This window comes from Centrocercus urophasianus, unplaced genomic scaffold, assembly GCF_019232065.1.
Source record: "Centrocercus urophasianus isolate 14NV4802_14NV808 unplaced genomic scaffold, USGS_Curo_1.0 seq_2, whole genome shotgun sequence".
In the NCBI taxonomy this organism is placed as follows: domain Eukaryota; kingdom Metazoa; phylum Chordata; class Aves; order Galliformes; family Phasianidae; genus Centrocercus; species Centrocercus urophasianus.
The window spans coordinates 7,668,366-7,687,339 of record NW_024884755.1 but is presented as its reverse complement, the minus strand read 5'-3'; the positions used below and the strand labels follow the sequence as shown (position 1 = coordinate 7,687,339).

General features: G+C 38.6%; 1 protein-coding gene across 4 annotated transcripts; it reads right to left on the bottom strand.

The window, feature by feature from the left end:
- Positions 1–41: 41 nt before the first annotated feature.
- GPATCH1 (G-patch domain containing 1) lies at positions 42–13,330 on the bottom strand. 4 transcript variants are annotated; one of them, XM_042821439.1, is made up of 20 exons: positions 13,225–13,330; positions 11,797–11,931; positions 11,417–11,502; positions 10,832–10,992; positions 10,391–10,488; positions 10,144–10,202; positions 9,561–9,806; positions 8,606–8,753; positions 7,896–7,975; positions 6,705–6,909; positions 6,071–6,361; positions 5,505–5,686; positions 5,108–5,235; positions 4,705–4,838; positions 4,171–4,340; positions 3,249–3,459; positions 2,782–2,892; positions 2,211–2,335; positions 1,530–1,675; positions 42–361 (listed from the first exon to the last, which is right to left on the bottom strand). In XM_042821439.1, the coding sequence occupies exons 1-20, from the start codon at positions 13,295–13,297 to the stop codon at positions 340–342; spliced, it is 2,811 nt and encodes a 936-aa protein (XP_042677373.1). In that variant the 5' UTR covers positions 13,298–13,330; the 3' UTR covers positions 42–339. The 4 variants fall into 4 exon arrangements, with proteins under 4 accessions (XP_042677373.1, XP_042677370.1, XP_042677371.1 ...); XM_042821436.1 differs by lacking the exon at positions 42–361 and adding an exon at positions 368–795; XM_042821437.1 differs by lacking the exon at positions 42–361 and adding an exon at positions 368–795 and having other exon boundaries at positions 5,505–5,683.
- Positions 13,331–18,974: the final 5,644 nt, after the last annotated feature.

The window sequence follows — 18,974 nt, the reverse complement described above, 5'->3', positions numbered from 1 at the left end:
GAAGTTTTAGAGGTCTGAGGTTATGACTTGCTGTACAAAAATGATTTGTAATACTTGGTTTATTAAAATATCTTGCTTCATATTAATTAAAACAGAACCTGCAGTATTTAACATTATGTTACACAGAAGAGGTCTTTTTCAACATTCCATAATCATTACATTTTAAACATATGAAACATCACAAAATAAACATATAAACATTTACTTTCAAACAAATTCAATATGAATACGTTATCTACAATGCTTCAAAGCATATATACAAGACTGATCTACCATCACGGAGGAGATCAAAAATTTGAGATCTAAAAACCACACACAGCAATGAAGAAAGATGCCTCTTCAATATTGAAGTTGTTTCAATCTAAAAGAAAGAAAGACAAGGAGGATAAACTAAATAGTCATATACATCATTAAGAATATTTAATTACTTGAGAAGTTAAACCTTAAATTAAGAAAGATCAATGACTTTGGATAGAAGCACTTTATCTCAGTGCTCAGCAAATACAAACACTTTCAAATTATCAGCTTGTACAATGAAGTCAAACTACTCTGTGTAAAACACACTCAAACACGTTTTGGCTATCTACATAATCAAAAATACCACCTTGTTATTTAATACAAAAAGACAAATACTTAACTGAAGCTCAGCTCCAAAAAAATGGAAGACAGACTCCTTAGGAATCCTGACTTTTCCTGTTGGTACATTTCCACTCCACAAAATAGCTAGATGACAGTAATTTTGCCAGGACAGCTGGATGCAATACCTCAACCAACACATTCAGACCTCTCTGCCTGCTAATAGGAGGCTCAGCATAATCCAATGCAGTGACAGTTCCACATGAGATGACAGAGGCTTAAGATGACTACGATCTCAACCCGATGCAGTTAGTTTTAATTGCATTTCAAGTGTGGAGCAGAACAAAGTTTCAAACTGTTTTTTTCTTATTTTCACATCCCAGGTAGCACTGTGTTCAAGTCTCTCTCTCTGTACTCTCTATTTATATAAATAAACAACAGTTTAGATTTAGCAGAAACACACATGAAAAGCATCATTCTCCTTGCTTCACTGCTCCTTGCTGAAGTGCAGAATCATCCCAAGTATCAAAGCCATACAGTGAATCTATCTGGCCTCTTGGTGATTATCAACAAAATAAAGCTGACTTAAAACATTCTGGAGCAGACAACATTGCTTCCAACATTTCCAAGTAAAGACTGTAGACAAAGTCACGGAAATATGACTCACCATCTGCACTTCTTTAATTTTTAATTCCTTCAAAATATCATTCATCTGTAACCATAAACCCCATTAACTAGCACAGAGCTGTATTTAGAGCCTTTTATCTCTAGAGGCTTAAGACACTTGCAACATTTCCTCTCTTCATTAAACAAACTAACAGGCTTTATAAACATAGAGAGACCTGCTGATCCATATTTGCTATGAATAAGTTTACTGAACTGCAAACTCCTATGTTGAGGTTTCAGTTATATACTGCAAAATTCACAAGTATTTCAGTCAACTTTCTATTTACCTTCTCAGAAGTTCTTTAGGTGACAGGTTTGTGGAATCTATATCACTAAGGCTATCACTACTGTCTGTAGTATCTGAGCTGCTGTCCTTTTCTGATTTTTTATTCTTGTGTTTTCCTTTGGTTTTGTGTTTCCTGTGTTTCTTTTTCTGTAAAAAGAAAAACAATTCATTCTACAATTTTCATTTTGAAAGAGCTGGTTTCTTCTGAAAGGCACTAACAACAAAAAAGCAAACATCCCTAAAAGTCAATTTCATTGTAGACTCCACATTCAATTGAAACGCTCAACAGTGACTGCTTTTTGGCACTATCTAGCCTGAGCTAAAAATTAAAAATAAATGCCAAAACTACTCATCTCTTTCCAACTCTTAAACCTCATCAAAATAGATGTTTGATTAGTAGTTTATATAGAAGTTGTGAATTATACACAGCTCTCAGAATATGCCTGACATCTTCAGCATAAAACATAATGTTTAATGTCTGTACTCACATTGTACAAATGGGAAAAGCAGCACCCTAGCTAAATAATGTCCTGTTTTCAAATTCTAGTCTGAGATCACCTGAGAAACCTCAGTTGTTCCAATTCAGACACATTTGATTCATTTTCTACAGCATGGCATAAATCACAAGAAAATTTGATTGTTAGATCAAAAAACCAATAAACCAATTATTTTAATTAAATACCTTTTCCTTTTTATGCTTGTGATCCCTCTTAGTCTTGTGTTTCTCTCTGCTCTTTTTATGTTTTTCTTTCCTGCTAGGCCCTGGAGAAATTGCTGGCACCACTGTTTCTTGTTGCCATGTAGAGCCTAAAGTACAAAGCAAATGCAGAAACAAAAAATACAAATACAAACAATACTGAAAAGGTCATTTTAATATTTAAATTCTACATTAATTTAATATGCTAATTCAAAAAAAGCTTTCAAACAGGTGTGAAATGTGTAAACTCCTAACTGCAATGTTCCCACTGTAACTAAACACCTTTTCAATCTGTTAATAAGGAAATTGTAATGCTCATCCTGTATCTCCATTACAGTTCATAAACCCTGCCTCTATGGAACTACACCAAAGCAAGCACAGGCAAAAAGATTCCTGCTAGTCCCTCACAGCTTGGTAACAAAGCGTGTGGACACGTCTGACACAGCACAGGCACTTAAAAGGCAAGGCACTGCTTCACAAACATTTACTGAAGATGTATGTATGATATTTCTCTTTAACGTGTAGAATTCATACGCTACAAGTCTACAGAACCTACCAGAAGAAAAAGACGGAGGCAGCTTCGGTCCAAACTCCTCCGCATTATTCTGCTCCTGCTTCGAAGGAGGCAATGAAGAAACACCAGGCTCAGCTTTAACAGTCACAGTGTCTATGAAAAAAACAAAAAACTCATTTATTTGAAAGGAAATACTTCTTTCAAGAATTATCAGAGAAAGTTAAAGCAAACTGATCAGCATCCTTTATCTCTGTGGACTGCCTGGGCCAACTGCATAGCTGACATCCTGAATGATTTCCACGTATTGCCTCTACTTGTTTTTGTTTGTTTGCTTTGTGTTTTCTTTTCTTTTTTTTTTTTTTTTTTCTTTTTTCTAACCAAAATAGACCTATTATACAATTACAAATTAGTTCAGAATATAGCACTGTCCTAGCAGTCCCAGAAGTACTTGATTCATAAAGGAAGCTTTTACAAGATGCTTGTAAAAATAGGCATGCATTAAGAACTACCTTGTATGTTAGATGAAGAACTATCAAGCAGACCAGCTTGTCCGGTGGTTTCTGAATCTACTACTGAAGTAGAAGGCTGCTGTTCTTCATCACTCTCTTCCTCCTCAGAGGAAGATTTTTCATCTGAGGAACTCACAAAGATGGCCTTAAATAAGTCCATGGACGGTCTGCTTTCTTCTTCCTGTTCCTGATCCTTATTCTCATTATCTACCTGCAAAGCAGTGTAACAAACTACATTTAGACACCTAAAGAAACTAAAAATCCCTCTCTGATTAGTTAAGCAATATAATAATTTCAAATATGCTGGGATGTATTGACTGAAGAATCAAACATCACATAACATAAGCTTCATCACAACAACAAAGACATCACAAACACATAAGTTTACAATCTTAGTAATTCTTAGTTCAATCCACTGAAGCACTGCTAAGCTCAGTTTCCTGTAAAGAGTACTGAAATTTGTGCTCCATGCACAATTGAAAGCAGATTCCAAATTATTATAAATTCTAATTCATTACTTCAAACTTTACTTACCAGAGTGAATTCATTAAAAAGGAAAACATTACCTGTCTCTACAAAGTATGCATCCTCCTCCTCAAAGCAGAAGACACATATATATCCTGTGCCTGTGAGCAAAGTGGATGCACTGAACTTAACTCCCAGACTGTGAGTGACATTTTATCTATCCCTAAGCTGTTTCTTCAAATATAGCCATACTTACTATCCTTGTAAACCGTGAAGTTTCACATCTCAGATTTATAACCTCAAAATTCTTCCAAAATCAATCTCACTTTCTTTTTCCTTACCCTGAGTTGGCCCTTTGGCAAACTAATTTTTATTAAACCAATTCATACAGTACACAACATTATTTCCAAGGTTTACAGTCATTCTCCTTTATATTCCAACACCACTAAGAACCCACCTCGCTGGGAAGTGTTTCAGCTGCCTTTGTTTCACTTTCTTCTGTTGTTGGCACTGCTGGCTTCTGCATAAGATCAGCTTTTGATCTGGCAAGACTGATGAATTCACTGATAGAATCTTTTTTCTCCTTCTCTTTATCTGATACATCCCATCTTGAAGGTTTCTTTGGTTCTAAGAAAGTCCCAAACATTCAAATCACTCACATGTCAAATTCTACTGCATTGCATGACCTACTTGATTTTAATTTAGTCTGCTTCTTCAGCCTGCTTTGATTTTTCTATCTTTTTAATGAATATCTGACCTACAAAGGTCTCCTAGGTGGAATAAATTAACACCATCTCACTGACTTCAGCTTTTATGTTTGAATGGAATGTATTGGATATATTTATTATTTTTGATTTTTATACCGGTTTTTCTTTTATGAAAAAAAATCTCGGATAAATTCATTCTCTGTAACAAAGACAACCATTTTCATTTCATTTTCATTACTTCACAGCTATGTAATTAAAAAAAAAAACACCAAAAACTGACTTACTGCTCACACTGTTATTCTCTTGTTTTCTTTCATTTGTTTCCTGTGTAACAGATGTAGTAGGCTCAGACAGAGTTAAGAAATTAAATACAGAATACTTGTCCCTCTTCACTTTTGGTAAACCAACAATGGAAGACCTGCAGGGAAATAATTTTTTTTTTTTTAAACACTGTTTTCCATGCACAAATTAACTACAACAAACTACAGTAATACTTAAAATATTATTTTGTCAGAAGCTATTTTACTACGCTTCATAAGGCCAATTAAAACATTAGGAGAGTCTATCATACATCTATTGCAATACAAAAAGAAAACATCAAGCCAGATTTTTTCCACATTAATATAAAAACTCAGGATTCCCAAGGAGTGTTCAAAAATTTAAGAATTTCTTAATTAATCATCTTACTCAGGATATGGATCAGGAACATTAAATCTTTTGCACAACAGCTTTTCAGGGTGCCATTCAAACTTGTCTCTTGTGAGTTTGCCAAACATCTTCATCTTCACAGCAGATTCCTTATCATCAATATCATTCTGAAAAAGTCAAACACGGTCTGCTAGATAACTAACAACTTGGTGAATTAACTATTACTGTTGGCACATTAACATGGTAGATAAACATTTCAGCACAGTTTAACAGATCACTGCTTTACATGCATCGAGTCTTTTCGAAGTTTACTTAACAGGCAACAAAGCATTACTGACATAATGACAAAAGAGTTTTAAAGAAAAATACTTTTGTAAAGCAGCGTTAAAGTAATAAACGTAGCTCCGAAGTACTGAAGCACTGTGACAACATATACCTCCTGGTCCCGGGGAACTTCAACTTTGTCAGCATCATCTTCATATTTGGCCCGGGTAAACCTGGATGCCAGCGCCGAGTTGGAGGACTTGTAGAACATCGCTGCACGGAAGAATTCCTCCTGTTCTCTCCCTCGCTCCCATTCAGTCATGCTTGGGTCTAAGTAGCGCTCCAACGTATCTGCTGTAAGGTAAAGAAATACTGAAGGCATGAAACCTTACCTAAGTTTGATGCTTTTCAAGAAAAAGAAAAAGAAAAAAAAAAGGCAATCAACCCTGCAAGTATTTCATGAATATTTATTTTAAAGATAGTATTAATCTCAACTGTATTTTTCCTTGACAAGTAGAGAGTTTTTCACAACAGCAAGAATGATTTGCTAAATGCAAGACAGATGTTTTAAACAATTTTACTTGTTATGCTCTTTACTTGTTGCTTTTTAATACTTCATTTATTTAATAGGTGTTTAAATTCAAAGCTTCATCAAATAATTAAAACATAGAAGAAGCAAAAACAAAAAATACTCTTTCAGAGAAAACTAAAAGTGTCAGGATTTCTCCCTTCAGTTACCTTTTTCTCCTTGTTTAAGGCTTTTTACAAAACTTTCATATCTTTTTTGTTTTTCTGGATCTCTTGCAAATGGCTTGAAGTCACTAGAACCAGCATTTGCTAACATTTGTCCCCCCAACAACATTTGCCATTTATGAGAAGCATCGTTTGGGGAGGCTGGCTGGAATCTGCTATTTCGGGGCTGCTGAGGCAACATTTTTGCTTTCATTTGTTGTTCAGATGCTTGTTTTACTTCTTTGAGTCTTTCTCTGTCTTTTTCAGACAGGTATTCCAAAACAGAAGGAGCTGGACCTATGAACCAGAAGTAGAAGTGAGAGATAAGCGAAAAGGAAGAATTAGTTCAATTATTTCTGACACTTCAGTGGAGTAGAAAGCCTGTGTATACACAGAAAATGCTCTTTGCAACACAATATAATGGCAGAAATAGCAGATGGATACTATTGGTCACTGCTTCATCTTTTAGGCTATTTGCACATATTTATATTGCTTCATAATTTTTATTATTGTATATAACACAAGTAAAATGTACAAGTTACATTAGAACAATGTTCAAGCCTGGACCAAATTTTTACTGCTATAGGAACAAACTGTGGAGCTAAAGAAGCAGGAAAGGCACAACTGTATGTATCAGTACCTTTCAGAACAGTCTCTCCTAGTTGTTCCCTCCTCTGAGACGCATTCAATGCGTGCCTGCCCTGTTGTGCGGCGTCACTCCCCAGTTTTCCAGTTGATTCTTCTAACACCTTTTGCAAATGGCAGTTCTCATTCCCAGCTGCTATTACAGGCCGAAAGTAATGGACTGGTCTGTAATTTCGTGGCAGATGAGGTGGCAGATAAATCTTTACAGATTTACGACGTAGTGGAAAACAAAACAAAACAAAACACAAGAGCGAGATAAAACTTGGTATTAAACTTTTAGAAATGGGATTGAGAAATGTAACCTCAAACTAAAAACTCCTCAATTTACAAGTAACAGTAGAAAGAGACACCACATTCTTTCAGACTGAATCAGTGAGTGGCACTGTAATACAAACTTCTGGAACAAATTGTTGTTGTCAGTACACATTAGTTATGCAAAATAGAAAAACGTGCACATCAAGCAGCAGCAAAAATTCAGCAGTCTTAATATCATTGCTTTGTTTGAGAACATGTGCTTCTGATTATATTTTTAAAAACAGAAGTCTCATATGATTTGGTCAATTAAACTGTTGTGTACTTCTGTGCTTAATGTATTTTCCTGTCTTTCATCAGAGTTCTTTTTCTCCATTCTTCATGCAAGCTATGACTTCAAAGATTACCCCTCTGCCTCTTATAGAATGCAATTTTCTATACCATACAAATGTTCCCCCTTTCTGCATCAGCAAAAGGACCTTGTCACACAACTCTGATAATCATTCTAATTTATGGAAACACTCGTGGCATACAAGATACAAAGCAAAGAATCAGGTTGACAAACTAGCTTGTAACCAAAAACAATGAAGGAGACAAAGTGTGCAGCCTGATTTTTACAAAAAAAAATGGACATTACAGCTGAAAGATGTAAAACCAGATGTACATTTTTATTGTGAAGTTAAATCAAATTATTCTTCCAACTTCATGCAAAATAACAGTGAATGCATTTGTTCAAAGTCTGAACATGGGCAAAATTTAAATTTATCCAGTAGTTTGACATTTTTGTTTAGTCAGAAATCTTTACTGCTTATTAGAAGTTCCATTTTGAAGAACTTAAAAAAGTATCACACCACAGTAAAATCCATACATTTCATTACATGTCAATTTTGCTTTGAATGTTATTCTTACTGCAAAAATGTCATTATATGCTTACCTTGTTTGGAGCTGATGGCTTTGATGCCAAGGAAAAGCCATCCAAGATTTTGCCTATATATTTCACTTCTGTTTCAGACCCTGCAAAAATAATCACAGAGCTGGTCAATATTCAAAATACACACATTTTGTAAAAACACTTCTTCCTTGAATATTTTACATTTTGCAGAACATTTCATGGAAAGTAATTGAATGTGGCTACAAGGGAGACAACAGCACCATTACTCGCACGTCTAATATCATAAGTGCAATTAACTGCACACAGCAAACATTAGGAGTTGCGTTAGAAATCACAAGTATTCCATGCACTTAAAAGCTTCACTACAAACAGAGCATTATCAAGATAAAGTTTACAAATATTGTCATCTGAAAATAAGCAAGTCTATCTAAAAAAAATCTATTTACAAGTACTGGGTCATATCTGCAGCCTTACTTCATAATAGTCTCTTTCGTCAATGCAATTGAATGCTGTATTTCATGAGCAGCACATATAGTCCCTTCTCAAAATGTAATTTGCACACTTAATCTAAATTGGCATTAGTGGAAAATTAAAATAATTATTTCCAGAATTAGAACACACAGATATTCCAAGAAGTCTAGGACGAAGCTACAGATATCACAGCTAGAAGATACAATCTACTAGAAGCTTTTGCAAAGATGGGTATGTTTTAAATACAAATCACACTAACCCCATAGAACTACAATTCTTACTTTTTTTCGATCTATACTCCTTAGGTGCTGTCCAGCCATACAAGCCATCTCCAGGTTCTTCATCTTTTAGAACCGTATCGTATTTTGACAATGTTTCAGTTGCATAAATATCATCATCTTCCTCCTCTAAAGCTCCTACGCCAAAAGCCTACAATATATTTCAAACAAAAGCAATGAGAACTCAAAAATGTGAAAATAGCATTTTAAGTCACTTGTTGGAACGCATCTATGTCAGTACCTTACCATCTACAGTATGTAAGATGCCCAATGCATATGGGGAAAAAATGTACTCCACACAAAAAAACAAGTGGTCCCAACTGGGGGATGAGAGGTGTGGGGGAGGAAGCAAAAATATTCTACTTGTTTCAGCCCCTTCAGAAGGACGAACAATAAGCTGGGTCTGTACGAGGCAAGGACAGCAGCCTAATTCTAGTGGTCAGATTTGAGTCTGATTAAATGCAGGTAAAATTACTGAGGGGGAAAAAAGGCATGAAAATTAATGAAGTGTAATTCTCAAAATTATATAAACTGACCAAGCTCTTTCTACATAAGAACTACAAATGCAACAGGAGAAAGTAAAACCCCTGACAGATTCAACACCACTGAAAGAATTCAGTAAAATTGAAGAAGAAAAAAAAACCCCTAAAATCATATTCAATATCAACTTTCTTTAGTCAAAGCAACACAAGAATTTTCTCAGTTCAATCAGTCAGCCAGCTATTTTCACCCTACTGCCTTTTAAAACACTGACAAAAGAAAACAGTTAAGAGATACAAGGCTTTATTTAATATGAAGATATGGACAAGTTAAACAACAGGAAGAAGGCAGACTCCTAAACCTGTTTTCAACCCATAGTTATGCTTTCTTACAGTAAGTTTACAATGATTAGGTCCCACTCTCACTACATTTTAGATTTTATCACACTACTACTAAAATAACTGAAACAATATCTTACCTGGCCTGTGATTCCTAGTTTTCTTTGTCTATTGTTTCTCACATCACCGATTAAATTACTTGAATCTTCAGAATCAGCTGCAAACAGATTAAGGTGCTCTCTTCCAGATGCACCAAACAAAGCTTGTGAGGGGTCCAAACCCTTATAGCCAAGTCCGTGGACATTCTCTTTTGGAGTCAAATCTACAGGCATTACATCTTTTGGTGCAAACGTCACATTTTCTGGCTGGTATTCATCCTCTTCATCCTTGTACAAAATAAAAGTATGTAAGAACAACAACAAAGTTTTGTATAAGTGGCTGTTACAACATCTAGTTAATATGAGACTAGGCAAGTCCGAGTTTCTGTAACTACATATTAAATTATCTATGAACAACACTTGATCAACTAATAAAAGAATAAATGTAGTTACATTTTCCATAATAAACGCAGTAAATATTTATGAACACTTTAACAAAACTTTCAACTGTGTGTTAAAGTTTAACTTAAAATACTTAAAAATATAAAAAGTTTCTTATAAAGGGTGTTAACACACATAAGTTATTTATACATAAGTTAATAAATAACTTGTGTCTGCACAATACCTCGGAACCTTCCGACAGCCCGGGTGGTAATGCACAGCCATATATTTTCACATCAGGATCTGTAACAGACACAACAGCAGCAGTGTTAATTTAAAGTATTTTAAATAAATTAAAATAAAGCTCGCTACTAAATTTCTCTAAGATTAAATAAACAGATTAAATAAAAGGAAGGAATAAGATGAGCTTCCTAATGGGTGTGTGAATGCTAGCTTTCTACAACTGAGTTCAGGCACCTCAGTGAACTTACCAGGCTTCTGCCTACGTGGCTTTCTCTTGACTCGTGGTCCAATTCCTTGTCCTTCTTTCCAGCCCATTTTTCGCAACAGTTCAACCCCAATTGTTATTCTAAGAAGAAACAAAATAAAGCAAAAATAAAAAACTGGAGTCACAATTCCAACATTCCTTGAAATCTAACAGCAAATCAAACCAATTGAAAGTTTGCTCTTGTACCATACTTCCAATTAAAATCTGAATGCATCAACGTTTGCATATATGCTGCATCGGTTGTAGGCATGTGCCTGGCACAAGTCTGCACATGCAACAACATCCACAAGGAGGCCTCACTGGAAAGGTAACACTGCAGATCTTGCAGCCTCTTTCATGAGTTACTCTAGTCAATTGCTTCTCTTATCAATGCACTCGTATGCAAAAGGAATTTCTAAGCTAACTTTTATTTAAACCTACTTACTTTGACGGTCCTATTAAATCATCAAACGCACTAGTTCCAGGAATGGCAGCAACTACTCCTGCAATCTGTCTAGCTTTCTCTTTTATTCTGTCCTTAGCTTTGGATGCAAAATCATCTGTGGTTGTAATATCTTTTGGGGCTATCCCAAATTCACTAAGATCCTAGAAAAGACAGGCAAAACAGAAAAATTACATTAGAAAATGTTTTCCTCAAAACACTTACTGTAACAATAAAGGAAAGAAAACAGGGTGCAACCCTTAATTGGCAACATTTTAAGACATTTATATGGTTGATTTCTGTGCAACTTGAATGGTCATACTTAAAACAGCTTTGAAAGTATTTGGATTTCCTGATAAGAGGAAATGAAAGATATTGTTGTTTTTTTTTTTTTTAATATTGAGATTATATGAACTTCCTAAGTGAATCTGTTAAATATCCTATAGAATCTAGAAGTATAACAACATACACATGAAATAATTTTAAGGTTACCACAATTTTTGCTGTTTAAATTCTTTTTTCATGGCCTGAAAAACTTACAATCACGGCCACAACTTCCAAAAGGGATTTATTTCTTTCCACATTTACCTCTTCATCCATGAAGTCTTCTGGTCCAAGAACAGTTCTGTCTGCTCTCTTCTGCCGTGATGATATAAAAGCTGAGGGCGTCCATCCTTTAAAGAAGGCAAAATAAGGGGCATCTAAAGTAAGAGACTGCAAACTACAACATAGCATCTGAAAACAATTCAAACATTTGAATCTTACACCTAAAGGATACATCAAGAGAACATTCACGTAGCTGCAGTCTGAGAAGCAAAGTTTAAATATCTCCAAAAATTATGTTCCAATTATTTACATAACAACAAACAGCAGGGGAAAAAATGATTAATAACATTTCTTTTCACTGATGTTTCGCTGACATTACAGTCATCAAGCAACTCCTCCTAGCTGACAGAGAAGTATCTCACCTTCCTTAGTGCCAACAGTGTTAAAGTAACCAGCAGAGAAGCCACCAGTAAATGCTCCATGAAAACGCTGGTATCTCCCCTTTGCATCTTTAACAGTCTGCTCTTGAAGAGGAACTGGCTTCTTAATTCGTTCACCTACAAGGAGATAAATCAGAAAGCAAGTCATAACACCACATAAAGAACGGAATCTCTACTTGGCCCAGAAGTCATTTCTTCCTTTGCAATTAAGAACAGGACTGAATAGTACCTATCCTGAAGTAGAAAGCATCAGCATCACTTACTCCCTCTCTACTTTATGTATTTGTGCACGCTGTTAACATACGCTGACAGAAAAACCATCAAGTGTTCAAATAGAAAACCTAAATTCTTACTAGTTCTGTGCACGTTCCTTTTTCTACAATCAGACTAATAGATTACCAGTCTGCTTAACAACACTTCTGATCTGTAAACGTTTCCCCTGTTTGTGACAGATACTTCAGAACGATTTACAAACCACTAGAAAGCTTTAAATACCACCCAGATTCTCCTTAATATTGACAAGTTAACTATGCAACTTTTTCATATAAAGTTTTTATATAAGAGCAAAAAAATCCTACCACTACAAATTTTCAACAGAATCAGTTATTCCACTGACAAAACGTAATGCTTGAAACACATTCCATTCATAAAGAGAAACTAGTGAAGCCCACACCGAACCTTCTGAACAATGAAGGCTTTGTGCTGATAACAAACTCACACACTCACAAGGCCCAATTCTCCTCTCGTATAATCTCAGTCAGGCACATGACACCATTATCACCATTTACTGAGAACTGAGGAGTTCCTGCCTTGGCAAAAAATAACGTGTAATACTGCTGTTTCTCTAAGGTCCACCAAAACTGTCACTCTCAGATCCTGTTAAAGAAAGTCCTCCCTACACACAGCAGCTCCTGCTTTCCAGCCCCTGATAGGCAACAAAACCTCTCTTTACCGTCAGGCAGACAGCTCCCAGGCTCCACTGGTTGGCTGTTAGCTTAAAAACGTCCCAGGTGGCACAGAACTCCTGGAACTCCAAACGCAGTCGGAGGTTTTTCCACACGCAAGCTCCCTGCAGCTCGACCCGCAGCCCGGCAGGAACGTTAGTTAAGAGGTAGAGGCTCTGAGCCCACAGCTGTGCACAGGCGCTAGGGCAAGCTCAGCCTGTGCCTCGAATACAAGCGTAGAACACGGCCACGAAAGCGCAAACGGCTTACAAGTTATGGTAAAGGCCTGAGTAAGGGACAGACTCAGGCCGGGACACGGGCTCTGCGCGGGCAGCACGGCCGCTCCCAGCCCTGGGCCGGGCTGCTTTATTTCGGCAGGCCGCTCCTCCGGGACACCCGGACACCCTCACCACAGCGCGGGCCAAAAAGGCAGAATAGTCCAGGCGAGCTGGCCGGGCTCCCTTACCTTCCTGCAGGGGCTGCAGCGCCGTCCCGTAGTTCACCAGATCCTCCTCGCCGTCGCTAGAGTCCGCCGCCATCTTGCCGCGACGGCGGCTCGCGCGGGACAGCGCGCGGTCACGTGAGTTACTGGGCCGGCTGCCGCTCAGCGCCGCGCCGCGAGGCTGGCCTTGGCCACGCGGGGTCCCCACTGAGGCCAAAAGGAATTTCCCGAGCGGGACGCTGTGTGGAAGCGCAGAGGCAGCGCTCTGCGTGGTGACTTTGGCAATTAATACCGCTAAATAAAGGCATATGCTTTGCGTTCACACCTCTGTGAGAGGCACCTCGCAAGGGAAGCTTTCATTCAACACATTTTGTATCAGAACAAATAAATACCTGTCAGTTATGAACCAAGCGTTCCAAACCGACGTTCTAATTTTGCGTTCCCCACTATTACCTGCACTCATATGGCAGTTGTGATTCATTTCATTTCTCCACCTTCCAGTTTTCTGCCAGACTCAGATTCACTCAACGTCTTATAATTAGAAAAAAAAAATTGACACGTTCACACGAAAGATACACGGTGCTTCATCCTGTGAAGTAGCGCCAGGCTCCATTCAGAACTTCTGCCAGCCGAGACCACCAGTTTATTGAATTCCTTCGAACTAAATCACAACACAGCTGTAAGGGACTCACGGATAAGACTTCTTTAAGCTTAGCGGTGTACTCTGTAATCCAGCCTTTGTGTTTGTTTGTGCGCACGGAACTGGTTTCTTCCAAAGTGAAACTTCCCCAGTTTCATGTGGTGTCAGCTTTCCATAGGAAATATTTACCCAGTTGTATGCAAATAGAGGGCACTCAGTTATTGAGGTCTGGGATTGGCTCAAAAACAACTCGGTGGAAGCACAGGCATTTATCTACGTGCATTACCTTTCCTCATCGTTACTAATTAGTAGGCAGTTATCCTAGAGCACGTAGTGCAAAATGAGTTGTTAGCACTGTTGCTTTTTCTTTTTGTTTGGGAAATAATTGCTGCTAAATAGTCAAGTCTGAGGGATTTGGATGCACATGCTTAAGTAAACTTTTTTTTTTTTTTTTGCACAATGTTAACAGAAAATCTTTTGAGTGTTTTGTCTAAGTTCAAAGAGATCGGGTAATCAAATCTCGGAGGTTTTTTTTCCCTTTAAAGCTCTTAACAGATTAGAAATACTTTCGCATTATAGTGGTATTTCCTTTCCATGGTAAACTATGTCTCCAATTTGCATTTGTTAAAGCAGGTGACTGTTACTATCTGCAGCTGATGCAAGTGACTTTTGGTAATGCAACTAAAATTTGTGTAGGTTTGAATAGTTTATGTTTGAAAAATTAATATATATATATTTTTCAATATTTGAGTGGTGAAAAAAACAAAACAGCATTTTAAAACGAAAGCTCAAAGCCAGTACACATGAAGCTGAATTTGGGCTCCCAACCTCTGATGGAGATCGGGTTTTATTTTCTAATATGTTTTCAGCATCTGTTTTTTAATTAGTTCATCAAGGAGGAACCACCAACATTACTTCCCATACCCTTTGTAATGTTCTGTACTCTTTAACAACAGTCCCTCAAATAGGTAAGTTATTATTGATTAGTTTTAAGTTACTGCTACTAGTTAGTAATTAGTAATTACTAATTAGTTAAGTTACTGCTACTAGAGACTGAAACCAGCATAATCCATGTACAAGTGTAGAAAACAAAATTTTGATTCTTCTACAAATTAAAAAAATAAAAATAAAAAAGGAAAGAATATATAAGAAGTTCAAAACAATATTAAATAGACTACGTATTTACTATTCAAAATAGGGCAATGACTTCACTGCTAACTTATCTTGGGTCAATGGGAATAACATTCATCCTAATATCCATCCTAGCAGCACACAGCTATGTATCATTTCAGGAAACAGATGCACAAAGTACAGGCCCTGAGGAGTTAAGCTTTTACAAAGTTTACAAAGCTTATTTTAATATTCTCAGGAATGAACAAACAACAGCAACAGAGGAGATAATGCATACAGTCCTTAAATAAACTGATTTTTACCTTGGGGTTTCAGATAAAGACAAGGCATTATCTGGAACAAGTGGTGATAATTTTGCCCATGTCTAACCTTACATTATTTATCACATCTCACTGAAACTACAATGTATCATTTTAAATATGATAAAGCTCTAGTTAACCCATGTAACTCTTGAAGCAGTGAAATGCTGCACCTGTAGCCAATTGTATTATAAACTTCCATTGAATTCGCAAAGCACTTTTGGTACCATTTGGTTTCACTCTGTAGATTTCTTGGTTAGGAAAACTTCGGGCACTAGTTCCTTGCCATTCCTGTCTGGTCACCTTTCAATTCTTCTGTCATAAAATGCAGAAGGGCTTCTTTTGTTTAAGAGAAGTCCTTGCAGTCTTTAGTCTCAAAACTTTACAATTTGAAAAACTCCTACATCTGGTAAATTTTAGCAGTCTTTAATGACACAGACATCACCATTACCACTGTGCTCCCATGCCTGTTTTTGCCGTTTTTTTTTCTTTCTTTTGACAAATACGGCTTTGCAGAGAACTGAGTGAGAAACAAAACTCAGTTTAAGAGACCTTTTTCTCTCTCCTCACCTAAAACGTCCCTACTGTACCTGGACATTCCCTTACTACAGAGCTACAATCTTCAAAAATGAAGAACTCGACAACTGTAAAGTTACAGACTGCCAGGGATGCTGACAAAATCTTTTTTTGCTCTCAGCAAAATATTTAATATGAAACATGAATATTTAATATTCCAAGCCAACAACTGAAGGAGCAATAAACAACTATGTGATCTGCCCAGAATTCAAGAATCTACCTGACAAACAGCACGTGTTGGAAGCACACTTCTCTCTTCACACTGTATCATCCTGATGTGCTTTTGTTGATAAGCCTCCCTGTCTGTCTGGGACAAAAACTGCTTCTGAAGCACCTGTTACCATACTGCAGCCGCAATGTTTGTAGTCACAAGAAAAATAAAAAGTTCACTTCCCACAGAGTAGTATTGTTCCTACAAAGGCTAATGAGATTCAGATCTTCGGTGTACAACTGCATCAACACAAGTCACGGCAGGAAATGAATTTCCCAAATTGAGACCCCTTCCTACTGGCCAAAGAGAAATATGGGGACTAAAACAAGGACTGGAATTTCATATATTCACTTTTTTTTTTTTTTTTTTTTTTTTTTTTTTTTAAGATGAGGGGGGGCAAGGACAGGACTGACTGAGCGAGCAGAATTACACAAACACGAAAGAAACACGGCACATAACGCGTACATATATATTTATATATACACCATCGTACATGTGTACGTATCTACGCATACTACCGTGTGTCTGTGGTAAGCCTATTCCAATTCTGACCTCTCTCTCACCTTGACTTCTGTGGGACAAAAACTGGGAAAACTCCAGCTCTGCCTTTCAATGCCTGTTTTCAATGCAGTCATTGTTTGCTTCACCTGGCTGGTTTATCTGCGAAAATGCAGAAAGCCTGAAGCACAGAGTTCTGGAAAACAAAGAGAGAGATTTGATGCAGAGATAACATCAGTTGCTTTCAGCTTCAGTATTTTAGGCACAGCACACTGATGCAAATCCTTGAGCATCTGGTAAAAAATGCTTCCTCAGAGACAGTGCCATGTCCTGTGCACCAGTTCACTGAATTTGGTCTTCTAAGGTTACTGATGCCAACCAAACATCTGCCTCTGCCCTTTTTCTGAGTGCATGAGTTACTGATTCCCAGCCTGTTATTGCTCAATCTCTACAATGCAGGAAACCAAACCCTCTGATTAATACAATTGTGAGAAACTGAGAAAGTCTGTGGTATGAACCCATCTCTATTTCAGAATTCTAATAGCAACCGAAGAGCTGCTGGAAACAAGTTATTTAACCAAATGCTTAGAAGAGTAGGGACATGTTTTCTGAGATAAATCAGTTTTTGGAACGTTCTAAGCTGCAATTTACATTCCAGGGTCATGGAGTGCTCCTACTCCATCATTACACAGCTCAGCTCTAAATACTGAGACCATGCAATCAGCATGTCTTCTGAAAAAAATCGTATTCACTAAGAGGAGCAATCCGTAGACAGACAAAACTTACTGAGACTTACTTAGAAATACGAGATAAATCCTGACAGTCGTGAAGTACTCTTATCAAAGAGAGGGCAAGGCACAGTCTGATCTGGCAGTTCTGAAGGTGTTGGAAGATATTCTCAGGGTGCTCACCAGGGGGGAGGAAGCCTGTAAGAGCTATCTCAGATTCTTGAATTTGCTGGAAAATTTCACTGTGTGTAATGCTGCTGACTTTGTTTCATTCCAAGTATCCTCCAGCAACTGACAAAGGCTGCAGTCTGCAGTCTGTCACCGAGATACACTACAAATACTTAACTTCGGTACCATTCTCCGCGGAAACTTATGCAAATTAGTGCTTTCCACACACCGCAGTCATGGTCACTTGTCTCACTGTTAACCATCTGACCCTTTAACCAGGCTACAAACTCTTACGACTAAGCTGGAGTAACAGCGATACCCTTCATGTTGAGTCCAATTTCAATAAACCCAGCAGAAGCAGTGCTGTGCCGACTGCCCGGCTGCAGCAGCACATCTGACAGTTTGCTAATTTTTCTCTCATTGATATTAATTTCAACTACTACGTTGACTTATTTTGGCAAGATTAAGTTTTTCAAATATTTTTCTTTGTTAGGTCAGTGCATTTTCTAACAATGGAAATAACACTTTAAAACGAGATTGAGGGAAGTTAATCCACTTTCCCATTTCGCCCAGTATGTTTAGAATTAATGGGGGGGGAAAAAGTAAAAGGTACAGCGGTGGGAGCATATGCTGTGGGGAAGAATAAAATTCAGCCGGCCTCAAGAGAGCCAACATGGTGTGTCTGGATCCCAATCTCTGAACTGCTGGCTCTTGTGCTCTTCCTTCTAACAGCAGCGGGCGCAGCTCAGCCGCAGCGCTCTGCTCAGCTCCCTGCTGACACCCGCACTTTCAAAGGGAGTTTTTGGGAACTCGGGATGTAATCCCAAAGATATTTCTCTTTGGTAGGGAAAGGTTGTGTTTGCAGACACCTTCCTGGCTCCTGAAAATTACTGCTACAGAAAGACAGAACTCACGGAAGGACAGGATACGTTTGCTAATAGTCACTTAAAGCACTTTGATGCATAACGTCCTCGCATGCTGGAAGCCCATATAACTATAGCTTAGGCCTGGGCAGCAATAGCAGCCGATGCTGCCCATTTCCTTACTCGAGCGTCCAACAAACATCTGCAGAACCGGTTGCACAGTGGAATTTTCTGAAGACGTGACGTTCGCGCTGTGAACCCCGCCGATCTGCGCACGTCTGAGGCCGACCTCACAGAAATCTCCAGGGCGGGCAGCGACCGCCGCGCTGCCGGCGGCCCCGGGGACGCGGGGGTCACCCGTGATGACCGTTCCGGCGCGGGGACGCGGAGCGGCTGGAGGCGAGCGGTGCTCGGGGGTCTCAGCCGGACCTCGCCTCAGGGCAGCGCGGGCCGGGGAGGAGCCCCGCGTCCGTCAGCCGCCGCCCTCGTCCCGACCTCACTCCGCCACGCCGGGTCCGCTCCGCCGCGGAGCCTCCGCGACGAGCCCGAGCCACGAGGCGGGCGCCGCGCGGGGCCAGGCGGTCCGGAGCAGCGAGGGGCACGACCGCGGGGCGGGGCGGCCGCTCCCCGCCCGCCGGGGGTGGAGCCGGGCGGCGCCGC

Coding starts and splice junctions, on each gene's coding strand:
- GPATCH1 (XM_042821436.1), bottom strand. CDS start 13,297: ATGGCGGCGGACTCTAGCGACGGCGAGGAGGATCTGGTGAACTACGGG. Junction 2,893..3,248: donor TTCTTCATCTAACATACAAG/GTAGTTCTTAAT, acceptor TTTTTTTCATAG/ACACTGTGACTGTTAAAGCT. Junction 1,676..2,210: donor ACAAGCATAAAAAGGAAAAG/GTATTTAATTAA, acceptor TTCTTTTTACAG/AAAAAGAAACACAGGAAACA.